The sequence below is a fragment of the Salvelinus namaycush genome, chromosome 36 (assembly GCF_016432855.1).
Source record: "Salvelinus namaycush isolate Seneca chromosome 36, SaNama_1.0, whole genome shotgun sequence".
Classification (NCBI taxonomy): domain Eukaryota; kingdom Metazoa; phylum Chordata; class Actinopteri; order Salmoniformes; family Salmonidae; genus Salvelinus; species Salvelinus namaycush.
In genome coordinates this window covers 17,252,953-17,279,777 of record NC_052342.1, presented here as the reverse complement: position 1 = coordinate 17,279,777, position 26,825 = coordinate 17,252,953, and the positions used below count along the sequence as shown (strand labels likewise).

General features: G+C 44.6%; 1 protein-coding gene across 1 annotated transcript in view; it reads left to right on the top strand.

The window, feature by feature from the left end:
• Positions 1–11,040: 11,040 nt before the first annotated feature.
• The window catches only part of LOC120030670 (lysine-specific demethylase 6B-like), a 31,087-nt gene continuing 15,302 nt past the window's right edge, over positions 11,041–26,825 (top strand). Inside the window, 7 exon segments of the mRNA XM_038976111.1 lie at positions 11,041–11,483; positions 21,261–21,345; positions 25,050–25,163; positions 25,408–25,534; positions 25,786–25,881; positions 26,011–26,266; positions 26,410–26,658. Coding sequence (XP_038832039.1) covers positions 25,413–25,534; positions 25,786–25,881; positions 26,011–26,266; positions 26,410–26,658 — 723 coding nt within the window. The 5' untranslated portion in view covers positions 11,041–11,483; positions 21,261–21,345; positions 25,050–25,163; positions 25,408–25,412.

The following is a 26,825-nucleotide window of genomic DNA, read 5'->3' as shown; positions in this document are numbered from 1 at the left end:
AGGCCATGTGCTAAACAGAGTGAGTAAGGTAGTGTAGTAAACAACCAAAGAGTTCAAGACTAAAAGTGGTGAAAGTAGTAGCAAAAAGTAGTAGTAAAAATACACTTTATCTAGTCCTTGGCCTATATCCTAATCTGACTTTATCAAACTTTATTTGTCACATGCACAGGACATAGAAGGTGTAAATGGCACAGTGAAAATGTTACCTTCATAGTTGAGTATTTTGTTTAGACATGTAGCTAGCTAGCTAGCTAGCTAAACAATTAACCATAATCCCAACTCATACTACCATGCACCATGCATGAATCTGCAGCTAGCTAGCTAGCTAGCTAACATTAGGCTATAACTAGCAATGCAAATAGTTTCCTGAGATGCAAATAATATTACTACACAGATCATACACGTAACGTTAGCTAGCGAGCCAGCCAGCTAAAGTTAGCTAGCTAGCTAACAGTACGCTTTAACTTGCAATAAAAATGACATTCTATCAAATTAGAAACATATAATATCTGAAAATGTAGCTAGACTCTTACCCGTGTACATGGATGGACGCTTCTCCCTCTCTGTCACGGATGCCATGGTTGCCCTTAGTTTGAAGATGTAATCCGGAGACAGGTGTTTTATACAACAGCCTTCTCTTTTCAACTCTCTCCGCATTTAGCAATCATCTCTCTGCTTCCACTGGGCATTCCACTGATTTCAGAGCTCGGTCAACTTCTTCCGTGACAACAACACTTTTGATCGCCATTTCTTCCCCATCACTGTCATCAGAAGACTCTACAATGTCTGGTTCAATTAAAATGTTTTTAGTCAGAGAGGGTCATCATGGCACGATTATCCTCCAGAAAGTAGTCCATCTAGCCTGTCTGTCAGAGTGTCAGGTCTCTCTCCATAAAGTTTCCAAAACTGTCAAAATATTGTCTGTGAGTATAACAGAACTGATATTGCAGGCGAAAACCTGAGGAAATCCAACCCGGAATTGCCTTTTATTTGGAAAAATCCCTGTTCCGTTGCCTGCCCCTCCTCCATTTCAATTGGTATCAACCAGATTCATTTTCCAATGGCTTCCTCAGGCTGTGACCAGGCTTTAGACATAGTTTCAAGCTTTTATTTTGAAAAATTAGCGAGATTTTTCAAAACGCGTCAGGTGTCCTTTGATTAGTTCCTGCGCGCGAGAGATGTAGCTCAACATTTTCTTTCTCTGTAGTATTGAATAGGTTACCGTCCGGTTGAAATATTATCAATTATGTATGTTAAAAACAACCTGAAGATTGATTATAAAAAACGTTTGACATGTTTCTGCGAACATTACGGATACTTTTTGGAATTTTCGTCTGCCTTTCAGGACCGGAACGAGCCTGTGGTTTTCTGAACATAACGCGCAAACGAAATGGCGGTTTTTGGTTATAAAACTAATCTTTATCGAACAAAAAATAACATTTATTGTGTAACTGGGAGTCTCGTGAGTGCAAACATCCGAAGATTATCAAAGGTAAGCGATTCATTTTATTGCTTTTCTGACTTTCGTGACCATGCTAATTTGGGGCTAGCTGTTCTTACTGTTTTGTCTAGTGATTGATAAACTCACAAACGCTTGGATCGCTTTCGCTGTAAAGCATATTTTCTAAATCTGACACGATAGGTGGATTAACAACAAGCTAAGCTGTGTTTTGGTATATTTCACTTGTGATTTCATGATTATAAATATTTGTATTATTTTTGAATTTGGCGCTCTGCAATTCAGCGGTTGTTTACGAAAATGATCCCGCTAAAGGGATCCGTGCGGCAAGAAGTTAACAGAGCAGCAATGTTGAGAGCAGTAGATACACTTTTTCAGTTGTTCATGTTATCTTTAAAAAAAAGCTGAGGTAGAAAGGATTATCCACACATACTGAGCAGCTCATATTATAGACAGAAGCATGCCACATGGCAGACCAATCCAAACTCATATCTGCATGTCCAGCCCATCCATTACAGTATTTCAGCCAATCATGGCTAGCAGGAATGTTCCTGTATTTTTCCGTGGCTAAACCAACTAGGCTTATAATTGAACAATTTTATTCGTATTTACAGGTGGCATACAAGTTTGTAATTAAGGCACATGAAAGTTCACATTTTCCAGAAGGCATTTCTGCCCACCAAAAAAGCATTTTGATAAAAAATCAAATGGCTCCCATGTAAAGTAGTGATGTGCGACATATGCCAAGCTTCCTGAAAATGTGAAGTAAAATAGAATTGTGAACATAGCGATCAGACAGGTTCCACCAGGCTAGGTTATGCCCTTGACATTATATGCATCTAAGAAGTAGAAAATAATCAACAAATAATGTAAGTTTACTTACAGTTGAAGTCGGAAGTTTACATACACCTTTGCCAAATACATTTAAACTCAGTTTTTCACAATTCCGGAAATTTAATCCTAGTAAAAATTCCCTGTCTTAGGTCAGTTAGGATCACCACTTTATTTTAAGAATGTGAAATGTCAGAATAATAGTAGAGATAATGATTTATTTCAGCTTTTATTTCTTTCATCACATTCCCAGTGGGTCAGACATTTACATACACTCAATTAGTATTTGGCCTTTAAATTGTTTAACTTGGGTCAAACGTTTCGGGTAGCCTTACACAAGCTTCCCACAATAAGTTGGGTCAATTTTGGCCCATTCCTCCTGACAGAGCTGGTGTAACTGAGTCAGGTTTGTAGGCCTCCTTGCTCGCACACGCTTTTTCAGTTCTGCCCACAAATTTTCTACAGGATGGAGGTCATGTCTTTGTGATGGCCACTCCAAAACCTTGACTTTGTTGTCCTTAAGCCATTTTGCCACAACTTTGGAAGTATGCTTGGGGTCATTGTCCATTTGGAAGACCCATTTGCGACCAAGCTTTAACTTCCTGAATGATGTCTTGAGATTTTGCTTCAATATATCCACATCATTTTCCTGCCTCATGATGCCATCTATTTTGTGAAGTGCACCAGTCCCTCCTGCAGCAAAGCACCCCACAACATGATGCTGCCACGCCCGTGCTTCACGGTTGGGATGGTGTTCTTTGGATTGCAAGCCTCCCACTTTTTCCTCCAAACATAACGATGGTCATTATGGTCAAACAGTTCTATTTTTGTTTCATCAGACCAGAAGACATTTCTCCAAAAAGTACGATCTTTGCCCCCATGTGCAGTTGCAAACCGTAGTCTGGCTTTTTTGTGGCGGTTTTTGAGCAGTGGCTTCTTCTTTGCTGAGCGGCCTTTCAGGTTATGTCGATAGGTAGGCCTTGAAATACATCCACAGGTACACCTCCAATTGACAAAAATTATGTCAATTAGCCTATCAGAAGCTTCTAAAGCCATTACATAATTTTCTGTAATTTTCCAAGCTGTTTAAATGCACAGTCAACTTAGTGTATGTAAACTTCTGACCCACTGGAATTGTGATACAGTGTGAAATAATCTGTCTGTAAATAATTGTTGAAAAAATTACTTGTGTCATGCACAAAGTAGATGTCCTAACCAACTTGCTAAAACTGTAGTTTGTTAATTAACAGGAAATGTGTGGAGTGGTTGAAAAATGGGGTTTTAATGTCTCCAACATAAGTGTATGTAAACTTCCGACTTCAACTGTAAATTATGTTTCACAATTTGGTTATCAAAGTAATGAAGTGGGTTACCTGTATTTTTGCGAATGATGAGTCTGTGAAAGCTGTTGCAGCTGACAGGTGAAGGTTGCTGGCCGGATTCTTGTCAACATGTCGCTGACTGTTCCATTCATGGGAATGCTCACAGTGAGGACATGTCTACATGATACTGATGAGGGCCCCCTTGCTGTTCTTCTCTCTGCTGCATGTTCAGCTACAACCTAGACATCTCTCAAACAACTGCAGCAGTGTCACGATCGTCGTAAGAACATTCGGACCAAAGCGCAGCATGATATGGGTTCCACATAATTTATTGACGTGAAACGCACAAAAACAATAAAAAGCAAACGATACGTGAAGCTATGGAGTGCTCACAGGCAACTACACATAAACAAGATCCCACAAAAAAACTGTGGGAAAATGGCTGCCTAAATATGATCCCCAATCAGAGACAACGCTAAACAGCTGCCTCTGATTGGGAACCATACCAGGCCAACATAGAAATAAAACAACCTAGATTACCCACCCTAGTCACACCCCAACCTAACCAAAATAGAGAATAAAAAGGCTCTCTATGGTCAGGGCGTGACAAGCAGGTAATCTTATGATGTGGTGTTGACTGGGAGGGCCTGTGACAGGTTGATATACACTGAACAAAAATACAGTATAAACTCAGGACGCAACAATTTCTAAGATTTTACTGAATTACAGTTCATATTAGGTATTCATTCAATTTAAATAAATTCATTATGCCCTGATCTATGGATTTCACATGACTGTGAATACATATACACATCTGTTGATCATAGATACCTTAAAAAAAGGTAGGAGCATGAATCAGAAAACCAGTCAGTATCTGGTGTAACCACCATTTGCCTCGTACACGTCGATCCAGAGCATCCCAAACATGCTCAATGGGTGATATGTCTGGTGAGTATACAGGCCATGGAAGAACTGGGACATTTTCAGCTTCCAGGAATTGTGACAGATCCTTGTGACATGGGGCTGTGCATTATCATGCTGAAACATAAGGTGAAGGCGGCGGATAAATGGCACAACAATGAGCCTCAGGATCTCATCAAGGTATCTCTGTGCATTCAAATTGTCATCGATAAAATGCAATTGTGTTCATTGTCCTTAGCTTATACCTGCCCATACCATAACCCCACCGCCACCATGGGGCACTCGGTTCACAATGTTGACATCAGCAAACCGCTCGCCCACACAACGCCATACATGCTGTCTGCCATCTGCCTGGTACAGTTGAAACAGGGATTAATCCATGAAGAGCACACTACTCCAGCATGCCAGTGGCCATCAAAGGTGAGCATTTGTCCGGGTGGCTGGTCTCAGACGATCCCGCAGGTGAAGAAGCCAGACATAGATGCCCTGGGCTGGTGTGGTTTGTGTCCTAGACATGGTTTGCACCTCGGAGACTAATGTGACTGTTTCGTCTAAATTACACTAACTTAGAGAGCCATGGAAATACTTTTACATTGCTAAAGTAGGCAAATAATTTGTAGGAAACAACTTTACGGTGGTCTCTTCAATCAAATACTGTGGTACCCTCAATCTTAGTTAGCTGGCTAAAGTTATACTGCGACATCACAATCTTGACAAACGGTTTTCCTACTAATAATTTGCCTTCTGTTGAAATGTTGTTGTGTTTCCAAGCCAAATCCAAGTTGTATTGAGGTAGGCTAACATTCGCTAGCTAGCCAACTAGTTAGGTAATTAGCTAGCTAGTTTGTAGCTAGCTAGCAAACATCAAATCAAAATCCTATTTTTTTGGGTCGCATACACATATTTGGCAGATGTTATTGCGGGTGTAGCGAAATGCTTGTGTTCCTAGCTCCAACAGTGCAGTAGTATCTAACAATTCTCAACAATACACACAAATCTAAAGTAAAAGAATGGAGTTAAGAAATATATAAATATTAGGACGAGCAATGTCGGAATGGCGTTGACTAAAATACAGTAGAATAGAATACAGTAAATACATATGAGATGACTAAAGCAGTATGTAAACATTATAAAAGTGACTATGCTATACTAGCGATGATAATGATGATGAAAATATACATAACCAGATTAATATCAAGGGGTCTATAGTCTAGCTACCAGTATACTCACCACCACTGGGGACCAATGAAGTCCAACCACCTATTCCGCATGATAGGGTCCTTCGGCAGGGCATGCAAACCATAGTTGTTGGCTGTGCATCCTGCTAGAAGCATGCATTGCATGCTCAATCCTTATAGGGCTTTTCAGTCTCAAACGCCAGCGATTCTTTGAGCGCGTTTGTTTGGGGTGATGAAACAACGGAGCCCACATTCAATGAAGGGAAGCAAAGTGAGCGGAGGGGCGATTTGCACGTGGAGCTTGGCAGAAGGGGGCATGATTTGTTGACATAATTGTAATCCAAACCCAACCTTCATTTACTCGTTGTGATGCGCTGAGGTCCCAAACTCCGTTTTAGACAAGACTGACTTTATCACCAAAATGATCCTATTTTCACTTTGTAGTCAGTTTTGACACTAGAATACATGTTTGATGCCACATACACTGTTTTCCAAGGGATTCGTTGGTTTTTAGGGGTAGTCACTCTTTAATGTATTTTTCCAGTGTGTATGTGTGGGCGTCACTTGAGCCTGTACTGTATACAGTAGATGTGTTTGTGTGAAGTAGGAATGACAGGAATCTTTTTGACTTGTACCCATGAGAGGGATGCTATATATATCTGCAGTATGAGAACTGAACTCACTCCACTCTCCCTGCAGCGGTTCTCTCTCTCTCTCTGTCCCTCTCCTCTCATTACAGTAGGCCCACTGTAATTACCCTCTACACACACACACACACACACACACACACACACACACACACACACACACACACACACAGTCACACAATCACAAACACACATCCTTAAGGACTGTCTGCCCCCGCTTACCCTCCCCTGCTGTGGGAGAGGAAGGGGGATTCTACTACTCAACAGAAAGACATATATATACACTACTTCACATTCGCACACATCCCCCCCACACACAGCGTCACACACACACATACTGTACACAATACTGTACTATGCAGGGCCGGCCCACTCATTAGGCAGGATTAGGCGGCCGCCAATGGTGGCAGATTGAGGAGGGAGGCGTTTTCTTAGCTAAACTGACCAAAAGGCACCTCCAACAACACATAATTCTTTCCCTAAACAATGAGAATTTCTATCAACCAGTGGCATATGCGAAAAATCATAAGCGTCTATGTTTGGTTCAGATTTTGTCAAGTCTAGACCACCCTTGATTTGGTCCAAACTGTCACACCCTGACCGTAGAGAGCTTTTTATGTCTCTATTTTGGTTTGGTCAGGGTGTGATTTGGTGGGCATTCTATGTTCATTTTTCTATGTTTTGTATTTCTTTGTTTTGGCCGGGTGTGGTTCTCAATCAGGGACAGCTGTCTATCGTTGTCTCTGATTGGGAACCATACTTAGGTAGCCTTTTCCCACCTGTGTTTTGTTGGGTAGTTATTTTCTGTTTTGTGTTTCTGCACCTGACAGGACTGTTTCGGTTTTCGTTTATTCTCTTTGTTATTTTTGTTATTAGTGTTCAGTTGTAATAAAAAGCATGAACACTTACCACGCTGCGCTTTGGTCCGATCCTTCTTCATCCGACGACCGTTACACAAACATGACGTCTTTTCAACTTTCATTCAGAACCGAAAATGTACCTGATTTCAACATCCCGAAAATAAATATTTTCCACATCCGGAAATACGTATTTTACACGCCCGGAAAATATGTATTTTCACCTTTCATTCAGAACTTAACTTTAATGTCTGGAAAATACATCTTTTAGACATCTTTTCAGTGATTTTGCTTACTGGGTCTATTTTACATTTGCTGGGGGGAACAAGAAGAGGCTGTTGATTGATGTGGCCAGGGTGGGACTCAAGTGTACCACACACACTCCTTCAGCCCGTAACATGTCCCTGTGAACACACACACACACACACACACACACACACACACACACACACACACACACACACACACACACACACACACACACACACACACACAGCCCCCTGAGTATAAAGTACATTGATGACTGAAAGCTATGTAGTTTATAGCCCACTCAAACACACATGCATGGGATAGCAGAGAATAAAGAGTGAATACACAAAGAAATATATATCTCTCTATAATGCATTGCTCTGAACACACTCCATCACTTTGTTTTTGACTCGTCATTACAAGATTTACAATCAAACACACTCTCACATTGACATACAGCACTCTTACATTGACATACAGCACTCTTACATTGACATAGAGCACTCTTACATTGACATACAGCACTCTTACATTGACATACAGCACTCTTACATTGACATAGAGCACAATCACATTGACATAGAACACTCTCACATTGACATAGAACACGCTCACATTGACATACAGCACTCTCACATTGACATAGAACACTCTTACATTGACATAGAACACGCTCACATTGACATAGAACACGCTCACATTGACATAGAGCACTCTCACATGGACCTAGAGCACTCTCACATTGACATAGAGCACTCTCACATTGACATAGAACACGCTCACATTGACATAGAGCACTCTCACATGGACCTAGAGCACTCTCACATTGACATAGAGCACTCTCACATTGACACAGAGCACTCTCACATTGACATAGAGCACTCTCACATTGACAGAGAACACTCTCACATTGACATAGAACATGTTCACATTGACATAGAGCACTCTCACATTGACATAGAGCACTCTCACATTCATATAGAACATGTTCACATTGACATAGAGCACTCTCACATTGACATAGAGCACTCTCACATTGACATAGAACACTCTCACATTGACATAGAGCACTCTCACATTCATATAGAACATGTTCACATCGACAGAGCACTCTCACATTGACATAGAGCACTCTCACATTGACATAGAGCACTCTCACATTGACATAGAACACTCTCACATTAACATAGAACACTCTCACATTGACAGAGCACTCTCACATTGACATAGAGCACTCTCACATTGACATAGAGCACTCTCACATTTACATAGAGCACTATCACATTTACATAGAGCACTCTCACATTGACTTAAAGACCCCATTCTACTGTTCACTTTCAGACAGTCACGCAATACGGAACATTGAATGAACATTCATTCTCATTCTCAATTACATGTGAATACCATGTACCATGTCTAAGTCTTTCTCTAGTGTGGTTCTGTATGTGTATTCTCTCTATGTGCGTGTGTGTGTGCGTGTGCGTGTGCGTGCGTGTGTGTGTGTGTCGTGTCGTGTCGTGTCGTGTCGTGTCTTGTCTTGTCTTGTCTGGGGGAGAGGAAAGACACCTTGTATGTTCATTGTGCCAGACAATATCTCCATGTGAGGTCACGATGTAATTTACTATCGGTAACGGGAACTGGCAGTTCAAACTCATGTTGTGTGTGTGTCCCTGCTTTTGTTTCTGTGGGAGAATCATCAATGACACACTCCTATCCTGCTGAGGTGGTGGAACTAAATATACTGTTGTGTGTGTGTGTGTGTGTGTGTGTGTGTGTGTGTGTGTGTGTGTGTGTGTGTGTGTGTGTGTGTGTGTGTGTGTGTGTGTGTGTGTGTGTGTGTGTGTGTGTGTGTGTGACACATGCTGCCTTTAATAACAGACCATGTGTTTGGCATTGTTATAGTACCCACGTTCTGGGGGGGTTGAAGTGCCCAGCCATTTCCGTCCCCAGAGAGCCAGAAACATGGTACAGAACAGTGTTGGGAGTTGATCAACCACATTATATCCCCTGTTCCACATGTACACAACATGACCAAAGGTATGTGGACACCTGCTTGTCAAACATCTCATTATAAAATCATGGGCATTAATATGGAGTTGGTCCCCACTTTGCTGCTATAACAGCCTCCACTCTTCTGGGAAGGATTTCCACTAGATGTTGGAACATTGCTACAGGGACTTGATTCCATTCAGCCACACGAGCATTAGTGAGGTCGGGCACTGATGTTGGGCAACTAGGCCTGGCTCGCAGTCGGTGTTCCAATTCATCCCAAAGGTGTTCGATGTGGTTGAGGTCAGGGCTCTGTGCAGGCCAGTCAAATTCTTCCACACCATTCTCAACAAACCATTTCTGTATGGACCTCACTTTGTGCACAGGGGCATTGTCATGCAGAAACAGGAAAGGGCCTTCCCCAAACTGTTGCCACAAAGTTGGAAGGACAGAATCGTCTAGAATGTCATTGTATGCTGTAATGTTAAGATTTGTCCTTCAATGGAAATAAGGGGCCTGGCCCGAACCATGAAAAACAGCCCCATATCATTATCCCTCCTCTACAAAACTTTACAGTTGGCACTATGCATTGGGGCAGGTAGTGCTCTGTGAGCTTTTGTGTTCTACCACTTTGCGGCTGAACTGTTGTTGCTCCTAGACGTTTCCACAATAACAGCACTTACAGTTGACCGGGGCAGCTCTAGCAGGGCAGAAATTTGACGAACTGACTTGTTGGTAAGGTGGCATCCTATGACGGTGCCACATTGAAAGTCAGTGGGCTCTCCAGTAAAGCCATTCTACTGCCAATGTTTTTATATGGGGATTGCATGGCTATGTGCTCGATTTTATAAACCTGTCATCAACCGGTGTGGCAGAAATAGCCGAATCGACAAATTTGAAGGAGTGTCCACATAGTTGTGTATATATAGTGTATTGTGGAAAAATGTTAAGGCAAATGTTAAGACAGTACATTGACTTATGAATATTCATTAATATTATCAGTTATTATAATTAACCATTGATATTATTGGTGTTATAAATGGTTTATAACAGGGTATAAGATATTTTCATATTATTCTGTATTTGTAATCTATTCTAGTCTTTGCTATTATATTATATTATCGGGCAGGATATCAATTATAGATGGTATTACTGCCCTTAGATCAACATGGGATCATTTTAGACTACAGCAGGCTACTATAAAGGCTTTAATAGCTGTGATGTCAGGATGGTACATTGTCCAAAAATAGGCAGTCAGACGGAAAAGCTGTCCGGGTGATCAACCGGCAGGTCAGTCACGAAGCGAGCCCACCTTAAAAAAAAACACACACACAGAGGCAGAGGAACACGCCCCGGTAGTCGCGGCTAGAGTGAGTCTCTCGGTATTCGATGCCAGTTTGCTCTGTCAGGGAATTCCGGGGACGGTGTGGTGACGTCAGCGAACGAACGGACGGACAGAGCAGGGCGCAGGAGGGGCGTGTCGTGTCGGTGTGTGGAAGACGCAGCCAGTGGGTTGGTATGTGAATCTGTAGCGATAGCATCATAGGTTGAGCACCGAGCCAAGAGACTTGTCCCTTTAAAACACAGTTCGACTCAGCGTAACCTAATTGCCTTATGTCGACAGAGAGAGAGAGAGTGAGAAGAAGACGAGGACTGTAAAAAGATAGAAGGCAGGGAGAAAACAAACGGAATAATAAAAAGCCTATCTCGCTTGTCGACTGAAACTAGGATTTCAAAGCCAGACAGAGTGACATTAGTTGGGCGTCAAGTGATACAAGTTTACAAGAGCTTCGAAAGGAAGCGAGTGAGACTAAGTGAACTATGTTACATTTGTCTGAGTCAGTTGTCTGAGTGGCTGGAATTTAGCTGCACAGAGAGAGAAACTTGCAGATACAGCTCCAACTACTGCCTGGATTCAGGAAACTCAGCAAATACGGACTACAGTGTTACACACTGAAATATTTTTACTAGTGAAAAAAGCTCGTTTGTTTTGGAAATATTCTCAAGGATTTCTACTACTCCAGACAGCAGTACGTGAATATATTTATTACTACAGTGTTACATTGTGAATATCTTTATAACTTCTGTGTTACATTGTGAACGTCTTTATTACGAGCTGGTTACATTCTGTTGCAATACTATTCGAATGTAAAATGTAACTTTATCTTGCGTCGCTGTTTGTCTAATGTACACAGAGAGACATGTTGCCATTGGCCGTTTTTACTTGAGATCTTGTAGGACGAGTTATTTTTATTTTTTCGTAAAACTTTAGTTATCTGGAAATGTCTACTTGGGCTTTTCGTAGTTTTCTCTTCGCCTTGTTTGTTCATGTCGATAACAAGAGAGCCCGTTCAGAAAGTGAAATTTAGCGACAGTGTCGAGGAGTTGATATTCAATGAGCCTGGTGACGTTACAGTATACAACATTTAATAGTTAATGAAACCGGAAGACTTGTTTGCTCACGCTGCCTTGTTATCTCTTGTCGTTTGTATCAAATATATTATATGGGGAATACGTCGCCTATTATAATTCCCATTTTAGCTCATATGTAATGACAAACATACAGTCTACATAATGGGTTGAATGCGTAAATTACAACAAGACTATAGTCAATTCTCTTGATGCTTGTGCGATTGTTTTGGTGAATTTATTTTGACAGTAGAAAGAGGGAGGCACTTTAGAGACATAGCAGCATCCCACGTGTGTTTGTGGGACAGATAAGAGGAATATATGGAGGGAGAATAGGGGGGAGAAAGAAATGGCTTGTGTAAAGATCTCCCCCTCCTCCGGGCCTTTGTTTGTGGGAGGGCTGACTGGGGAAGTGTTGAGTGGGGATGGGCAGACAGAGGGAGGTAGGCAAGCTGCCTTATAAAGCGAATGTATTGCCCCAAGTCAGACCTTCCTTTCGCACACAAAGAGCCGAATTGAAAGGAAGTAATTTGCATCGTCCACGGGGGGAGGGTGGTGTTTTTGGTCTGGTTTTGGTGTGTCACTCACTGTCTCAAAATACCCCTTTCTGTCTGAAAGAGCCGTCAGGTTAGAGAAATAGCACAGAACAAGCAATTGAAACACGGTTGGAAAGTTAGCCTGTTATTGACGGTATTCATGATAATTTGACGGGATAAAAAAATAAAATCGTTCATGCAAGAACTCGACTCGGTGCTATGCATTTTATGGGCCGTTATAAACCGAGCCTTGTTCTAAGGACCGGCGTGTGCTGGCATGGGGTCGGTGAAACCCTTTGAACCCCACTTCCGATCAATCAAGGCGATAGACATGGAAACGAGTGGCGTGTTTCTTGTTTGTGACTCTTTGAAGTCTCGAGCTGTAAAGTTAGGACAGTTTGAAAGCTGCTTACGGAAATATATTCTCTTTTTTTCTCCTATCATACAGCTCTAGGTTCTTGGCTGAATAGTAGCCAAGTGACTGCTTCTTGCTCTGGCTTGAATCGCCCGCCCCCATGTGTCCCATCCCGTGATCTAAATGCGAGTGAATGAACAATCGCCGCCCATTCTACTACTTCTATGACGAATATGTACCGTTAAAGTTGTACACACACCAAATATTTGTCTGAATATTTTTTAAAGATGCTCTATGCAGAAGTCGCTCCGCCATTTACAGGTTGCAAAAATGCTATGTGAATTTGTTCGGGTTTCCCGAGAAGTTACATATTAAGGCTCAACTTGAGTCAACACTGATGAAAGGGGAATAAGCAGGGCTATAGAAAGTGTGTGTGTATAGGTGATGGATAAAGATGTTTGGCCCATGGTGTTTTCAGGATGGTGTTTCTTACATAATTGACAGGTGGTGGGTGTGAGATTGGTTGTAGAAACAGGTGTGGCTTGTGTGTGTAGGGGATGAGTGGCGGTTGTGTAGGAGGTGTTTGTGGCATGAGTAATGTGGGTCAGTAGGCTAGTTTACATGTCTTAGTCACCTAACACTTCCTCAGTCGTTGAGGGAGGTTGTGATGAAATGGGATCAGTGTGTCGGTGTATCGTGTGAACTTCTCATGTTGTCTCAGGCCCTCTGACATTATTTTCATTGTATTGCGCCCGTGAAAAAACAAACAAACTTTCATATTGGGTGTGTGTGTGGGGGGGTGGTTACTTTGGTCAGACGCAAGGGGAACTAACTCGATGATGTCAGACACTAAAAGCCTTGTTTTACTCTACCTGAAACGAAAGGTGTAATTTCTTCAACAAGGAAGTGGAGCACAGCATTTGTCATGCTGCAAACAATAACATGAACCTCTGTCCTATCTCAGACATCTAGCAGGACATCTTGATAACAGTCCAACATATTATCAGGCAACCTTTTCAGAGGAAAATGAAGACCGGTACATATTGCTTCCACCTATTCAATCCTTTCAAATATACAGGAGTGGTTTATAGAGAGTAGGGCCTCGAGGTCCATTTAGAATAAAGAATAAGAGCAAGTGTATTGATAGGAGAGCAAAGAAGCAGGGTGGGTGAGAGGAGGAGGGAGAGAGGAGGTGCTAGGAATTACTGGGGTAAAGCTCAGGCAGCTCTGTGTGGAATTCCACCCAGCAGTGTTGAGTCCTCTAGCTGTGACTATGGAGACCGGTAGGAATGGCTGGTGTACCACACCGTGTGTGTTGACTATGTCGGTGAGGTAGTTCTGTGTTTCTGTCTTTACGTTCTACTGTTCTAGAGCCATATGTGTTCCTGTTATGAAGTTCCAGAACCGTCTGTGTGTGTGTGTCATGAAGCGCCCTCGTGGGGATCTGTGACTATTCTTTAGTTCCGTTATCCCTGGCAAAGTGCCACCGATGATGCAGAGGTGAAAGGGAGGTGTACAAACGTGCGTGTGTATGACTAACACACCACAACACACACAGGGAAGGAATGTACTGTTTTTCCCTCTGTCACTCCAGTGACTACTTTACTCCAACCCCTCAGAGAGAGAGAGAGAGGCCAAGAATGAGTGTTGGAAAGAGCAAGAGAGGGAGAGGACAGAGAGGTGAGTATTAGAAAAAGAGAAACACAAAGAGCGAGAGAGAGGTGAGGACAATCGGTAAACGAACAGTCCAGTGTTCTTTGGGCTAAATGAACACACAGTTCAGTCTGGCGTAACAACATAAATGCATGATTCTCACTGCTTTATGTCTGTTCAGAGAGAACTAGAGCTGTGTAATTGTTACCTTCCAACTATAATATAAACACTGAACGGTAGCTGTACCTCATCTGTCTTTGACTCTGATGGGGAACTTTCAGTTCAAGAGGTTTGTTGACTACCGACAGTCATGTTCTCTGCTCGGTCCCGATAGGCAGGCACACACACGTGCTCAGATAGGAGTCGGAGTGTGTCGAGGGTCAGGTTGTCCTTAATGTTGTTGTTCAGTGGAGACATGATCGCAGACCTCCAGCTCTTGGAAGGAACATAAAGGACAACCTGATTCTCAACAGACTCCCACTCCTATCTCTGCCTGTGTGGGGGGGGGGGGGCGTTCAGTCCAAGAGGTTTGTTGACTACCGTCAGTAATGTTCTCTGCTCTGCTTTGTCCCGATTGGCGCGCACACACTCAGATGGGAGTGTGTTTAGGGTCAGCTTGAAAATGAGGGGCTGCTGATGAAAAGTGTCTGCGCTTAGCTAACTCTGGTGCACACATCGTATTTCACTGTCTGAAATGTATGTTTTTAATTGCACGTGGTCCCTTTAAATAACCTGCCAGTACTACAGGTTGACTTTAATGTTAATGTTGTTCTTGGAATAGAGAATGTTTAATCTGTACTAGGGAATAGAGAATGTTTAATCTGTACTAGGGAATGGAGAATGTTTAATCTGTACTAGGGAATGGAGAATGGTGGAGAAAGAAGTCAATCTCTCTTGAGAAAGTACTTTCTCTCTTTCTGTATCTCTCTCTCTCCACCTTAATAACCGTCTGCCGCGACGCCACCGATACCACGGCAACCGTTGTCTAGGAAACAGAGTCTCAGCTCTGTTGTGGTCTGTGTGTGTGTTTTTGGGGGAACTAATCAGGGTGCTGACTTGTTTGTTTGTCTGTCTTGCTCTAGATTCTGGGAAGTGAGGCCATGGGTAGTACTGAAGACACTGGCTGGGGGAGGGGGACTTTGGGCTGTTCTGTCCCTTTCTGGTACCCTCATACAGAGAAAGCAGGGTGACGTGTGTGACGCCGTTTCCCTGTGATGTTGTGAGCCCCCGTGTTCGGGGAAAAGGCAGGCAGGTTGGGTTTTTTGAAGTGAAGGAACGGGAAAGTGAGTGAGTTTGATCAAGTGTTACTGTCGATCGTGAACGTAAACACGCGCATATGGTCGTTCAGATTTCGGCGGCACAAATGTCACGTACATGTCACAGACATTCGTATAGTGAGTCACTGCTTCACATGCTCACACACACTGGCACACACATCTGTGTGTGAGTGCTCAGACAAAGGCATGGGCTCTTGGTCTGACTGACTATCTCCCGCTTGAAGTCATGCTGTTTCTGGAAAACGTGAAAAGAAGAACGTCACCCCTTCTTGTGAAGTCTTGTTCTGCGAAAGAGATGTTGAGGACATCTGCTTGAGTGACTGACTGGAAATAACCTTACCCTACCCACACACACGCGTCAATCAGCCCCCTCAAACTTTATTAGCGGACAATCAAGAGGAAAAAAACTGCCTTCAGCCTTGTTTATCGTCAGTTAAAGTTCAAATGTCTCTGTTCCGTTTGTTTTCACATCTGCTGTAGAGCATGTGTCTTTGGTTAAACACGTGGATGACAGGATGACATCATGCCTGTCTCACATGGATTCAAGGGTTTTAGAGGTGAAACCCTGTTAATGGTTTTGTATTGACTCAGGTTTACTCTCACTCAGTCACATATTTACACATTCTTATTTTGTCCGCACGCACACACACCGCTTCTGTTCCGCAGGAAACTACTACTGACGCCCTCTCCCCTCCTCAAGGCATCCACACACACACACCTCAGGGAGGCTTACCTACTTCCTGAGACTCTGACGGCAGCTTCCTGTCTGATCTCAGAGCAGCGTCTCTCCCTCTTCTCCTTTTTCTCAGCGTCACACACGTGCACTACGTCTGTGTGTGTATTGTCCTTAACAGTGAAATCACACACACACACACACACACACACACTCACTCTCTGACAGTTGTTACAAGCACAGGTGCGATGGCGGTTAGATAAAACAGCTCTTGCTGTTTCCATCTCCTCAACCTGCATAAACCAACAGGCTTCCAAAATACCACACTAGACTTTCAGACCTGTACATGTACTAGAATGTATATATCCGAACATTTCACCATGTCTGTCAGTAAAAGTCATGGTAGAGGAGGGAGAGAGGGGTGTGGGCATGTCTTGCCTTCTGAGTGTACTCTGTGACTTGGACCGACTTTCAGAAACCACACATGTTCAGCTTCACTCCAGCCAGGATGACAATCCACGTTCTCCAACAGAATGGGGGATAGGAACATATTTCAGCCCTCTCTCTCACTCCGGTTCTCTCTGGGTGCGTTTCAACTGAATCCAACAGTAAGCTGTGCAGAGGCCTAAATAGGCACATACAAACACTACCTTATTTTCAGCCTGCGTTGTCTACCCTTATTCTTGGGGCAACAGTCAGGGTTAAAGACCTGGTGTGACAGTAAAAAGGTGAGAGGTTGTCAGTTTTAGAAGGCCAAACAGCTAGACCTAATGAGATGGGGCAGCAGTGCTGTACTATAGTTAGTGTGGAGGAAGAGAGAGAGTTACCTCTGTTCTCTACTAACCATGAATAGCCGCTGTAGGATGTTCTCTGTGTGTGTTTGACCATATCGGTGCTCTCCCGGTTTGTGTAGGCGGTAGTGTGTGTGGGAAAAGCTTGGCGGCGTTGGTGACGAACTAGCCTGCATCTCACACACACACACACACATACACACAAACACGCTGTGGGAGCCTGGCAACGGAACGGACGCAGGCAGGCTGTGTGTTCCTGGCTGAGTGTGTGTGTGTGTTTCCTTAGACTCAATCCCTTTTTGGGGCCAGGTATGTAATGGACCAGTGTGGAGAGAAACCCACAGGCCTTCCTCCTCCCTCATCTCTCGCTCGCCAGACACGCCGGAACCTTCTTTCTCTCTCTCTCCCTTTCTAATCAAATCGATCACTTATCTCTCGGCCTGTCAGGAACTAGTGTCTGCAGGTCGTCATCTTTACGTCATCCTTTATCTCTCTCCTGCGCTCTCTCTGTCTCTCTCACTCGCTGTCTCTGTGTGTGTTCGTAGTCTGTTATCTATGTTTAACTGAGCCCTTCTATGTCGCCTGTCTGGCTCTGGACCAAACCACTATGAGGCTGGCAGGGGAGTTCTCTGTTTGTCTTATTACTGGAGTCAGGCGGGGGGTGGGGTGATTTGGTGGCTGACCGAACGTTTGTATTTAGCTTTGTAACAGTGGTAGTTGACTTCTTGTGGCTTATCATAGTGTACCTCTTTTTCTTTCATATACACCGAATATGTGCAGTGAAATGTGTTGTTTTACAGGGTCAGCCATAGTAGTACACTACTATTCAAAGCTGAGTACACTGAGTGTACAAAACCTTAAGAGTATATTGACTTTCACCCTCCTCCCTTTTACCCTCAGAACAGCCTCAATTCATCAGGGCATTGACGCTACAAGGTGTTGACTCCAACACTTCCCACAGTTGTGTCAAGTTGGCTGGATGTCCTTTGGGTGGTGGACCATTACTGATACACACAGGAAACTGTTGAGAGTGGAAAAACCCAGCAGCATTGCAGTTCTTGACATAAACCGGTACGCCTGGCACCTACTATCATACCCCGTTCGAAGGCACTGATATCTTTTGTCTTGCCCATTCACCCTCTGAATGGCACAGATACACAATCCATGTCTCAAGGCTTAAAAATCCTTCTTTAACCTGTCTCCTCCCCTTCATCTACACTGATTGAAGAGGATTTAACACGTAACATCAATAAGAGATCATAGACTGACCAGGTGAATCCAGGTGAAATCTATGTGAGGGGAAGGTGTTCATAATGTTTTGTTTACTCAGTGTATATTAGAATTGTGAGTCTTGAGTAATGTTTTGGTAGTTATGGTTAGCAACGGTTAGCATGATGATGATGGCATGGCCCTAGCCTCTCTCTACCAGAGTGGTAGCCAGGTGTGTGATGCCGTAACCAGGATGACGGAGATGTTGACTGGAACAGGTCTTTAACGTCTGTCGTCATGGAAGTTTCACTGTTACCCAGGTGACATACAGGGGCTACCGCGGGAATTCACACATTCAAACATTTGTTATGTTGCACAACTTCCTTAGTTGCAATGTTAATTCTGCTGGTGAGATTCTGCGGTCTGTGTGGTAACTTCATTGTAGTTAGTTGGAATTTCCCTCACCCAATTGGGGAAATCAGCAACACCACAAGAGAACACAGCATCTAAAAGTGACAAATAAGCCCCACTGTAATTTTATCATGGTAAGGTGGTCTGGCGATTCCTGTGTTAGGCAGGTCGGGGGTTTATGCCTATCTACATGTTTCACCATAACACCGGTTCACTAACCACCGATGACGGCACCTGAGACGTCACTAGCAACGCCCCCGGTCACCAGTGGGAGGAGGAAGGGGGGTGAAGTTTGGGGTAAGCCCTTTCCACCGACTGCTGGGCGTGGTGCTGACTCACTCCCCGGGGGGTTCCCTGTGCTGTGACACCCCGGATGCAGCGTATCATAACACATACACACAGCGTACTGACAGATATAATCAGTTGTCTTTCTCTCTATATAACTTGAGAGAGCTTGTGTCTTAGCTTCCTAATGTTATCTGAAGTTTGTTTCTCACCCATCCCCAATGTTCAGTTCCCCATGCTGCACGTTTGTTAGTTTCATGTTCCTCTCTCTCCTTTTCTGTCTTTCCCTCATCGGTCTCTCTGTGCCTCTACTCTCTCTCCTCTTCTCCCTGTTCTCTCCCTCCCTCTCTGTTGTTGCTGCGCTACAGTTTCACGTGTGATAGTTGACTTAACGTGCCGACCTCTTCCTGTGAGAGAGGCTACTGTTGTTTATGTAGCAACAGCCCTTGTGCCTCTAACACAGTTATTCTCACCATTGTGTGTGTCTGTGAGCCCCCTCTCTCTTTGTGTTGTCGGCCCCCTGCTGATTCACCCTTTCCCCTCCTGCCCTCCCTGGGTTTCCACACACCCGCCGTGTTGAGTAGGGAGTCAAAGCAGGGGAGAAGAGAGGAGGGGTGATTATTTTTCGCCGTCTCCATGTTCTTAGTAACCGTGGGAGAGAGCGAGAGAGAGAGGAGGTTAGACAGTCATACTAATATCTAAAGTCCCTGTCTGTCTCCTGACTCTGACTGATAAATGCAGTGTTAGACAGGTCTGGCTATTGTCTGGTTTCTGAGATTCGTTATCGTTCTGGAGAAGTCTACCTACGTTGTCTGATGTAATAACATGAGTATAGCTATTGGGTCACTCCACCTCATAAAGCACCAGAAAGAGGATTTCAACACCCACCATCTCAGATTGTTCTGAAATCGTTTCTGTATTTAGAAACCGATACGATAAGCATTCCGGAAACATTATTTATTTATTTATATAATTAGATTTCTGAGAAATTAAGCTAATTGATTGCACCCAAGTTGGCTATTTTAATTTATTCATATAATAATAAATATAGTACCTAACGTCCATTTCAGACCAGAATAGGAAACGTTATTTATTGGAAAGGAGCATCAAGATCACTGTGCTCTTTCACCACCCTGTGAAGTTCATCATGAGTTATTTCATATGTTGCCTAATAAACTGCGTAGTTTCCCGAGTCGTAGTGGGAGGACCACACAGCATATCATCACGTGACTCCAAGTTTACTTCCATATGATGGTTGTTATGTCAATATTTGCACATAAAGGCGTTTCTACCACCATTTCTCACATAATACTTTTACCGACACATACTTTTACCCACCGTGACGAACGCACAAATTATCTGTCGGTTATTTATAAAATTGTACTGCAACTCCCTGTTTCCATCACGGCTGTTGTGATTATTTTTTATATAGTATGACTTTACTTGCAAAAAAACTGTGGATGGAAACATGCTTAGTGTTAGAAAAAAGTTTGATCCATATCGCATGTTAGGTACTATAATTATTGAATATTAATTGAATCGTAAACATTAAAATGGCCAATTTGGGTCAAATCAATTAGCTTCATTTCTCAGATCAAATTGTATTTCAATAAAAGTAAGTTTCCGGAACGCTTATCTTATGTTTCTAACAAAGGATTTCAGAAGAATCTGAGATGGTGGGAGTCATGGCTTTCTGAAATGACATGGAACAGCCCTATTGTCTGATACATACAGCTATGTGGGTGTCATGGCTTTCTGACATGATATGGAACAGCCCTATTGTCTGATACATACAGCTATGTGGGTGTCATGGCTTTCTGACATGGAACAGCCCTATTGTCTGATACATACAGCTATGTGGGCGTCATGGCTTTCTGAAATGACATGGAACAGCCCTATTGTCTGATACATACAGCTATGTGGGTGTCATGGCTTTCTGAAATGACATGGAACAGCCCTATTGTCTGATACATACAGCTATGTGGGCGTCATGGCTTTCTGAAATGACATGGAACAGCCCTATTGTCTGATACATACAGCTATGTGGGTGTCATGGCTTTCTGAAATGACATGGAACAGCCCTATTGTCTGATACATACAGCTATTGGCTAATTGGGATTGTGTGTGAACAGATGTTGTTGTTTTTGGTAGCTATCTGTTTTATGACGGTTTGATATTAAATCTGACTCTTTCTTCTGATTGGTCCAGGGCTGAAGAGATCCCAGAGATGATTAGCTGTAGAAGCTGAGACTTGACGAGACAGAGGATCTTGAATTAGGTGCTATTCTAAAAGGTAAGTGTGTGTGTTGCTTGTGTATACAGTGCATTCGGAAAGTATTCAGATCCCTTGACTTTTTCCACATTTTGTTACGTTACAGCCTTATTCTAAAATTGATTAAATTAAATGTTTTCCTCATCAATCTACACACGATACCCCATGATGACAATACGAAATCAGGTTTTTATAATTTTTTGCAAATGTATTAAAACTTAAAAAGAGATACTTTATTTACATAAGTATTCAGACCCTTTGTTATGAGACTTGAAATTGGGCTCAGGTGCATCCTGTTTCCATTGATGATCCTTGAGATGTCCACCTGTCAAAATAATTGTCCGTAGAGCTGCGAGATTGTGTTGAGGCACCGACCTGAGTAAAGGTACCAAATAATTTCTGCAGCATTGAAGGTCCCCAAGAACACCGTGGCCTCCATCATTCTTAAATGGAAGAAGTTTGGAACCACCAAAACACTTCCTAGAGCTGGCCGCCCGGCCAAACAAAGTAATCGGGGGAGAAGGGCCTTGGTCAGGGAGGTGACCAAGAACCCGATGGTCATTCTGACAGAGCTCCAGAGTTCCTCGGTGGAGAAGGGAGAACCTTCCAGAAGGGCAACCATCTCTGCAGCATGCCACCAATCAGGCCTTTATGGTAGAGGTGCACGACCGAAGCCACTTCTCAGTAAAAGGCACATGACAGCCCGCTTGGAGTTTGCCAAAAGGCACCTAAAGGACTCTGTCCATGAGAAACAAGATTCTCTGGTCTGATGAAACCAAGATTGAACTATTTGGCCTGAATGCCAAGCCTCACGAAACCTGTTACCATCCCTACGGTGAAGCATGGTGGTGGTGGTGGCATCATGCTGTGGGGATGTTTTTCAGCGGCAGGCACTGTGAGATTGAGGGAAAGATGAACGGAGCAAAGTACAGAGAGATCCTTGATGAAAACCCGCTCCAGAATGCTCAGGACCTCAGACTGGGGTGAAGGTTCACCTTCCAACAGGACAACAACCCTAAGCACACAGCCAAGACAACACAGGAGTGGCTTCAGGACACGTCTCTGAATGTCCTTGAGTGGCCCAGCCAGAGCCCGGACTTGAACCCGATCGAACAACTGTGGAGAGACCTGAAAATAGCTGTGCAGCAACGCTCCTCATCCAACCTGACAGCTTGAGAGGATCTGCAGAGAAGAATGGGAGAAACTCCCCAAATACAGGTGTGCCAAGCTTGTAGCATCATACCCAAGAAGACTCAAGGCTGTAATCGCTGCCAAATGTGCTTCAACAAAGTACGGAGTGAAGGGTCTGAATACTTATGTAAATGTGATATTTCATTTTTTTTATACATTTGCAAACATAAAAAAAAGTGGAAAAAGTCAAGGGGTCTGAATACTTTCAGAATGAGCTGTGTGTGTGCGTATCTTTCTATGTGTCTGTGGGAATGTGTTAACCAGTCTGAGGTGTGTGTGATCATCTGGTACTGGTCTCTCTTTACATGGCATTAGTGTGTGTGTCTGTCTAGGGTGTCGTTATCCCACTCACACACGCGTACACACAGAACAGATGAGTAGAGGGGGAGCGTCAGCGTGGCTCGGTGTTGTCTTTATTTCCGTCTCTCTGGAAGCTAAAAACGGAGCGCCTGAAATATCTTCCCCCTAGGCTTTTAATAGTGAGGCTGCGGGAGGGAGGGAGGGATACGAGAGGGAGGGAGGGATACGAGAGGGAGGGAGGGATACGAGAGGGAGGGAGGGATACGAGAGGGAGGGAGGGATACGAGAGGGAGGGAGGGATACGAGAGGGAGGGAGGGATACGAGAGGGAGGGAGGGATACGGGAGGGAGGGAGGGATACGGGAGGGAGGGAGGGAGGGATAAGAGAGGGAGGGTGGGAGGGAGGGATAAGAGAGGGAGGGAGGGAGGGATAAGAGAGGGAGGGAGGGAGGGATAAGAGAGGGAGGGAGGGATAAGAGAGGGAGGGAGGGATAAGGGAGGGAGGGATAAGAGAGGGAGGGAGGGATAAGAGAGGGAGGGAGGGAGGGATAAGAGAGGGAGGGAGGGATAAGAGAGGGAGGGTGGGAGGGAGGGATAAGAGAGGGAGGGAGGGATAAGAGAGGGAGGGAGGGATAAGAGAGGGAGGGAGGGAGGAAGAGAGGGAGGGATAAGGGAGGGAGGGAGGGAGGGATACGAGAGGGAGGGATAAGAGGGAGGGAGGGAGGGATAAGAGAGGGAGGCCCCACACACGCTAGCAGAGCTAATTTAGGAACCAACGCTGACTAGAGTGGAGCTTTCTGCTGGCTCATCGTCACGGGTGTGTGTCTGTCACGGGTGTGTGTCTGTCACGGGTGTGTGTCTGTCACGGTGTGTGCTTGTCTCCATTTTGAACAGGAATCTCCTTCTGTCTTCTTCTGTAACTCTCTATTTTGGACAACATGGACTTTTTCTAGCTGAGTCTTCTCTGTTTCTTAGTGGTTGTGATCATGTGTCTCTCAGCGTCACTTTTTCTGGGTGATGTGACTTTTTGTATATGCGTGTGTGTGTGTGTCACCGTGTGTGTGTCACCGTGTGTGTGTCACCGTGTGTGTGTCACCGTGTGTGTGTCACCGTGTGTGTGTCACCGTGTGTGTGTCACCGTGTGTGTGTCACCGTGTGTGTGTGTATATATATATACCAGGCTATTTTCTGTGTTCTCCAACTGTTTCTTTGTTTGCCTCTCTGCCATGTGTGGGAAGGTGTGTGGGCGTGAGATATAGGCAGCACAGCCCACGCTCCCCTCCCTCCCTCCATCCCTCCCTCCCTCCCTCCGTCCTTCCTTGAGAGCACTTTTATTTTCCACCCATCTTTTCTTCGTATCCTTCCTTGCTGTTCAGACCCGCTGTTGTGTCTTCCCCCTGTCCCTTTCCATCACACCTGTTCTAATAATGGGATTTAAACCTAGTGGATCCAACACACACACACACACACGTGTGTGTGTGTGTGTGTGTATATATATATAATGACTCTACAGACGTACGTACGTACGTACGTACGTACGCACACACACAAAACACACAGTACAGCCACACACCCTGTACCCTTGGTTAGTCTGTGTGGGTCTCTACCTCCTGTAGGGATTACACTAACCTCAGGGCTCCCCTGTCATAGGTCCAGCAACTCCCCCAGAACCATCTGTGCTCGGCTAATAATCCTACAGTCAGCTACAGCAGCGCTACCGTGGCCCCCTAGGGCCTGGGACACAGTATAGCACTACCAGAGTGTACTAGCTAATAATACCGACCCACAGACAATATGGTTAGACTGTAATACCCAGACCCACCGTCTGTGGTGTAATAGTTGTTAAACTATTACAAATAGTGAAATTGGCACATTTCTGCAGACGAACAGTTAGAGCTGTAGAATGTCTGCTGCCTCCCTCCAACTCAACACATACTGTATTTGAGTCCGAGACGTTTGTAAGCTCTCTCCTCACCAACTGTTCCATATCTAGACGTTCTACCTCTTCTTCCTTGCTCTGTCCTTTCCTCTGTCCTGTCTCCTCAGTCTCAACCCCTCCTCTCTGTCTGCAGTGAGTTTCGCTCTAGAGCTGAGCTTTATAATGGAAAACCTACTGGCAATTATTGACTTGCACCTCTCTCCCTTGTTCTCTCTCTCTGTCTCCTCGCTCCCTCTCTTATTCTCTCCTATACCTCTCTTTCTCTCCTCTCGTCCTCTCTCTCTCGTCCTCTCTAGCCTAACGGGCTGTATAGTATTGGTGTTGAAGACAGGTGTGTAGTCTTCCCTTGGTCTTTGGTGTGTGGCCTTCTCTGTGCTGCAGTGGAGGGCTTCACAGACACAGCTACTGTGGTGAGTAGAAAGTGCGCACCTGCATGTTTTGGCAATCCACGAATGCTATAGGTTTATAGTTTGTTGACTGTGTGTGTGTCTGTGTGTTTGTGCATGTGTGAGAAAAAGAGGGGAGTGTATGTGAGTAATTGTGTGAAGGAAATCCCCCTGCAGAGTGCACACGTTGTGTACATACTGAGTGTGGATCTCTCCAGTGTCTGTGTGTGTATTCCCTGTATTGAGTCCCGCCCTCTTCGTCCTCCAGGCTGGATGCATCACGCAGTAGAGCAGTTTGGCGGGCGTGGCACACGGGACTCCTTCCCTCTGGACGGACTCAGCCGGGTACCATGGCCTCCCGTGGTCAACCGCCCCACCTGGGCGCAACCTGCCAGGTATGTTAGGTTTCCACGGCAACCAACAAGCCTCACACACACACACACACACACACACACACACACACACACACACTAGTCAATTAATTACACCTACACTAACTGACCTAGACCTCAAGTGAGAGAGTTTGAAGCTAAGACCACACGTTCAGTGTTAATTGTTATTTTAGGTTAAGGTGTATATTTCTCAGGTAAACAGGTCTCACAGTATTTAGTCCTGGTCTGACTCTTATTCTTGTTCTCTCTACCAGGTGTTCGCCAGGTGTCAATCAACACCAGCTCCTCCCCCATCCAGCGCCAAGTCACATGGGCGGACTGAACCATCCCAGTAAATTCTTCAATAATGGGTGAGTCCGGCATATGTTCCATTGGGCTAGCTGTAGTCTCAGCCTTTCTTGTCTTTCCTTGTCACGTACATTCATAACTCCAGGCTGTAGTCACTGTAATCTGACTCTCTCTCTCTCTGTCTCCAACAGGCCCATGCAGGTTCGTGGCGGTGAAAAGCTGGAGCTGTCCCAGGCCATGTTACCTAGCCTCCAGAGAGGGGACCAGCAACGCCCCCTTCCTCCCCCCCACCGGGTGTGGGAACAGTTGGGTCAGCTGTATGACTCCCACCCCCCTCCTCATTCACTTGTACCCCTACCTAGCGACCACACACCCCGCCTGCACAGTGGTGGATACAGCACTAGGCCGCCTACCCACCTGCCTTCCAGACCCAATCAGCTACTGAAGGTGAGAGAAGGGGCCAGTGATATCATCTGACAGGACGAGTGTAGATAAACGAGTGGCCTATCAGTGAGTGACGATTAAAGGTGGATGTCTTGTTAGATGTAATGCTGACTTTTCTTCACTCTCTCCTCTCTCCTATCTGTCAGTATGAGGGTCCTCAGGAGCATCATGTTCCCAGGGGTCCAGCATCACTGGGTGATGATATGTGGTCTCAGGTTCAGCAGCAGCAGCAGAGGGGTTACCCAGGGAAAATGTTGGGGGGGCAGCTGAAGAGGCCGGCCCCCCCTCTAGGGGAGCACTCGGTCATCCAGCACACCCCGCCCCCCTCCCTTCACCCCTCTCGCCCCAATGAGGACTGCCCCAGTCCTAGCAAGAGGAAGAGGAGCTCTGAGCAGGTACGTGGATGGCTGAAACCACTGCACTCAACACTTCACTCATGCAGTTACTTTTACTTCACACATACAGGATAAAGAAATCCAAGTCTATACTCTCATCTGTAGCATCAGGTGATTGCATAGAATTATTTGTGACCTTTTGATATCTCAACTTTGTTCTTGTAATT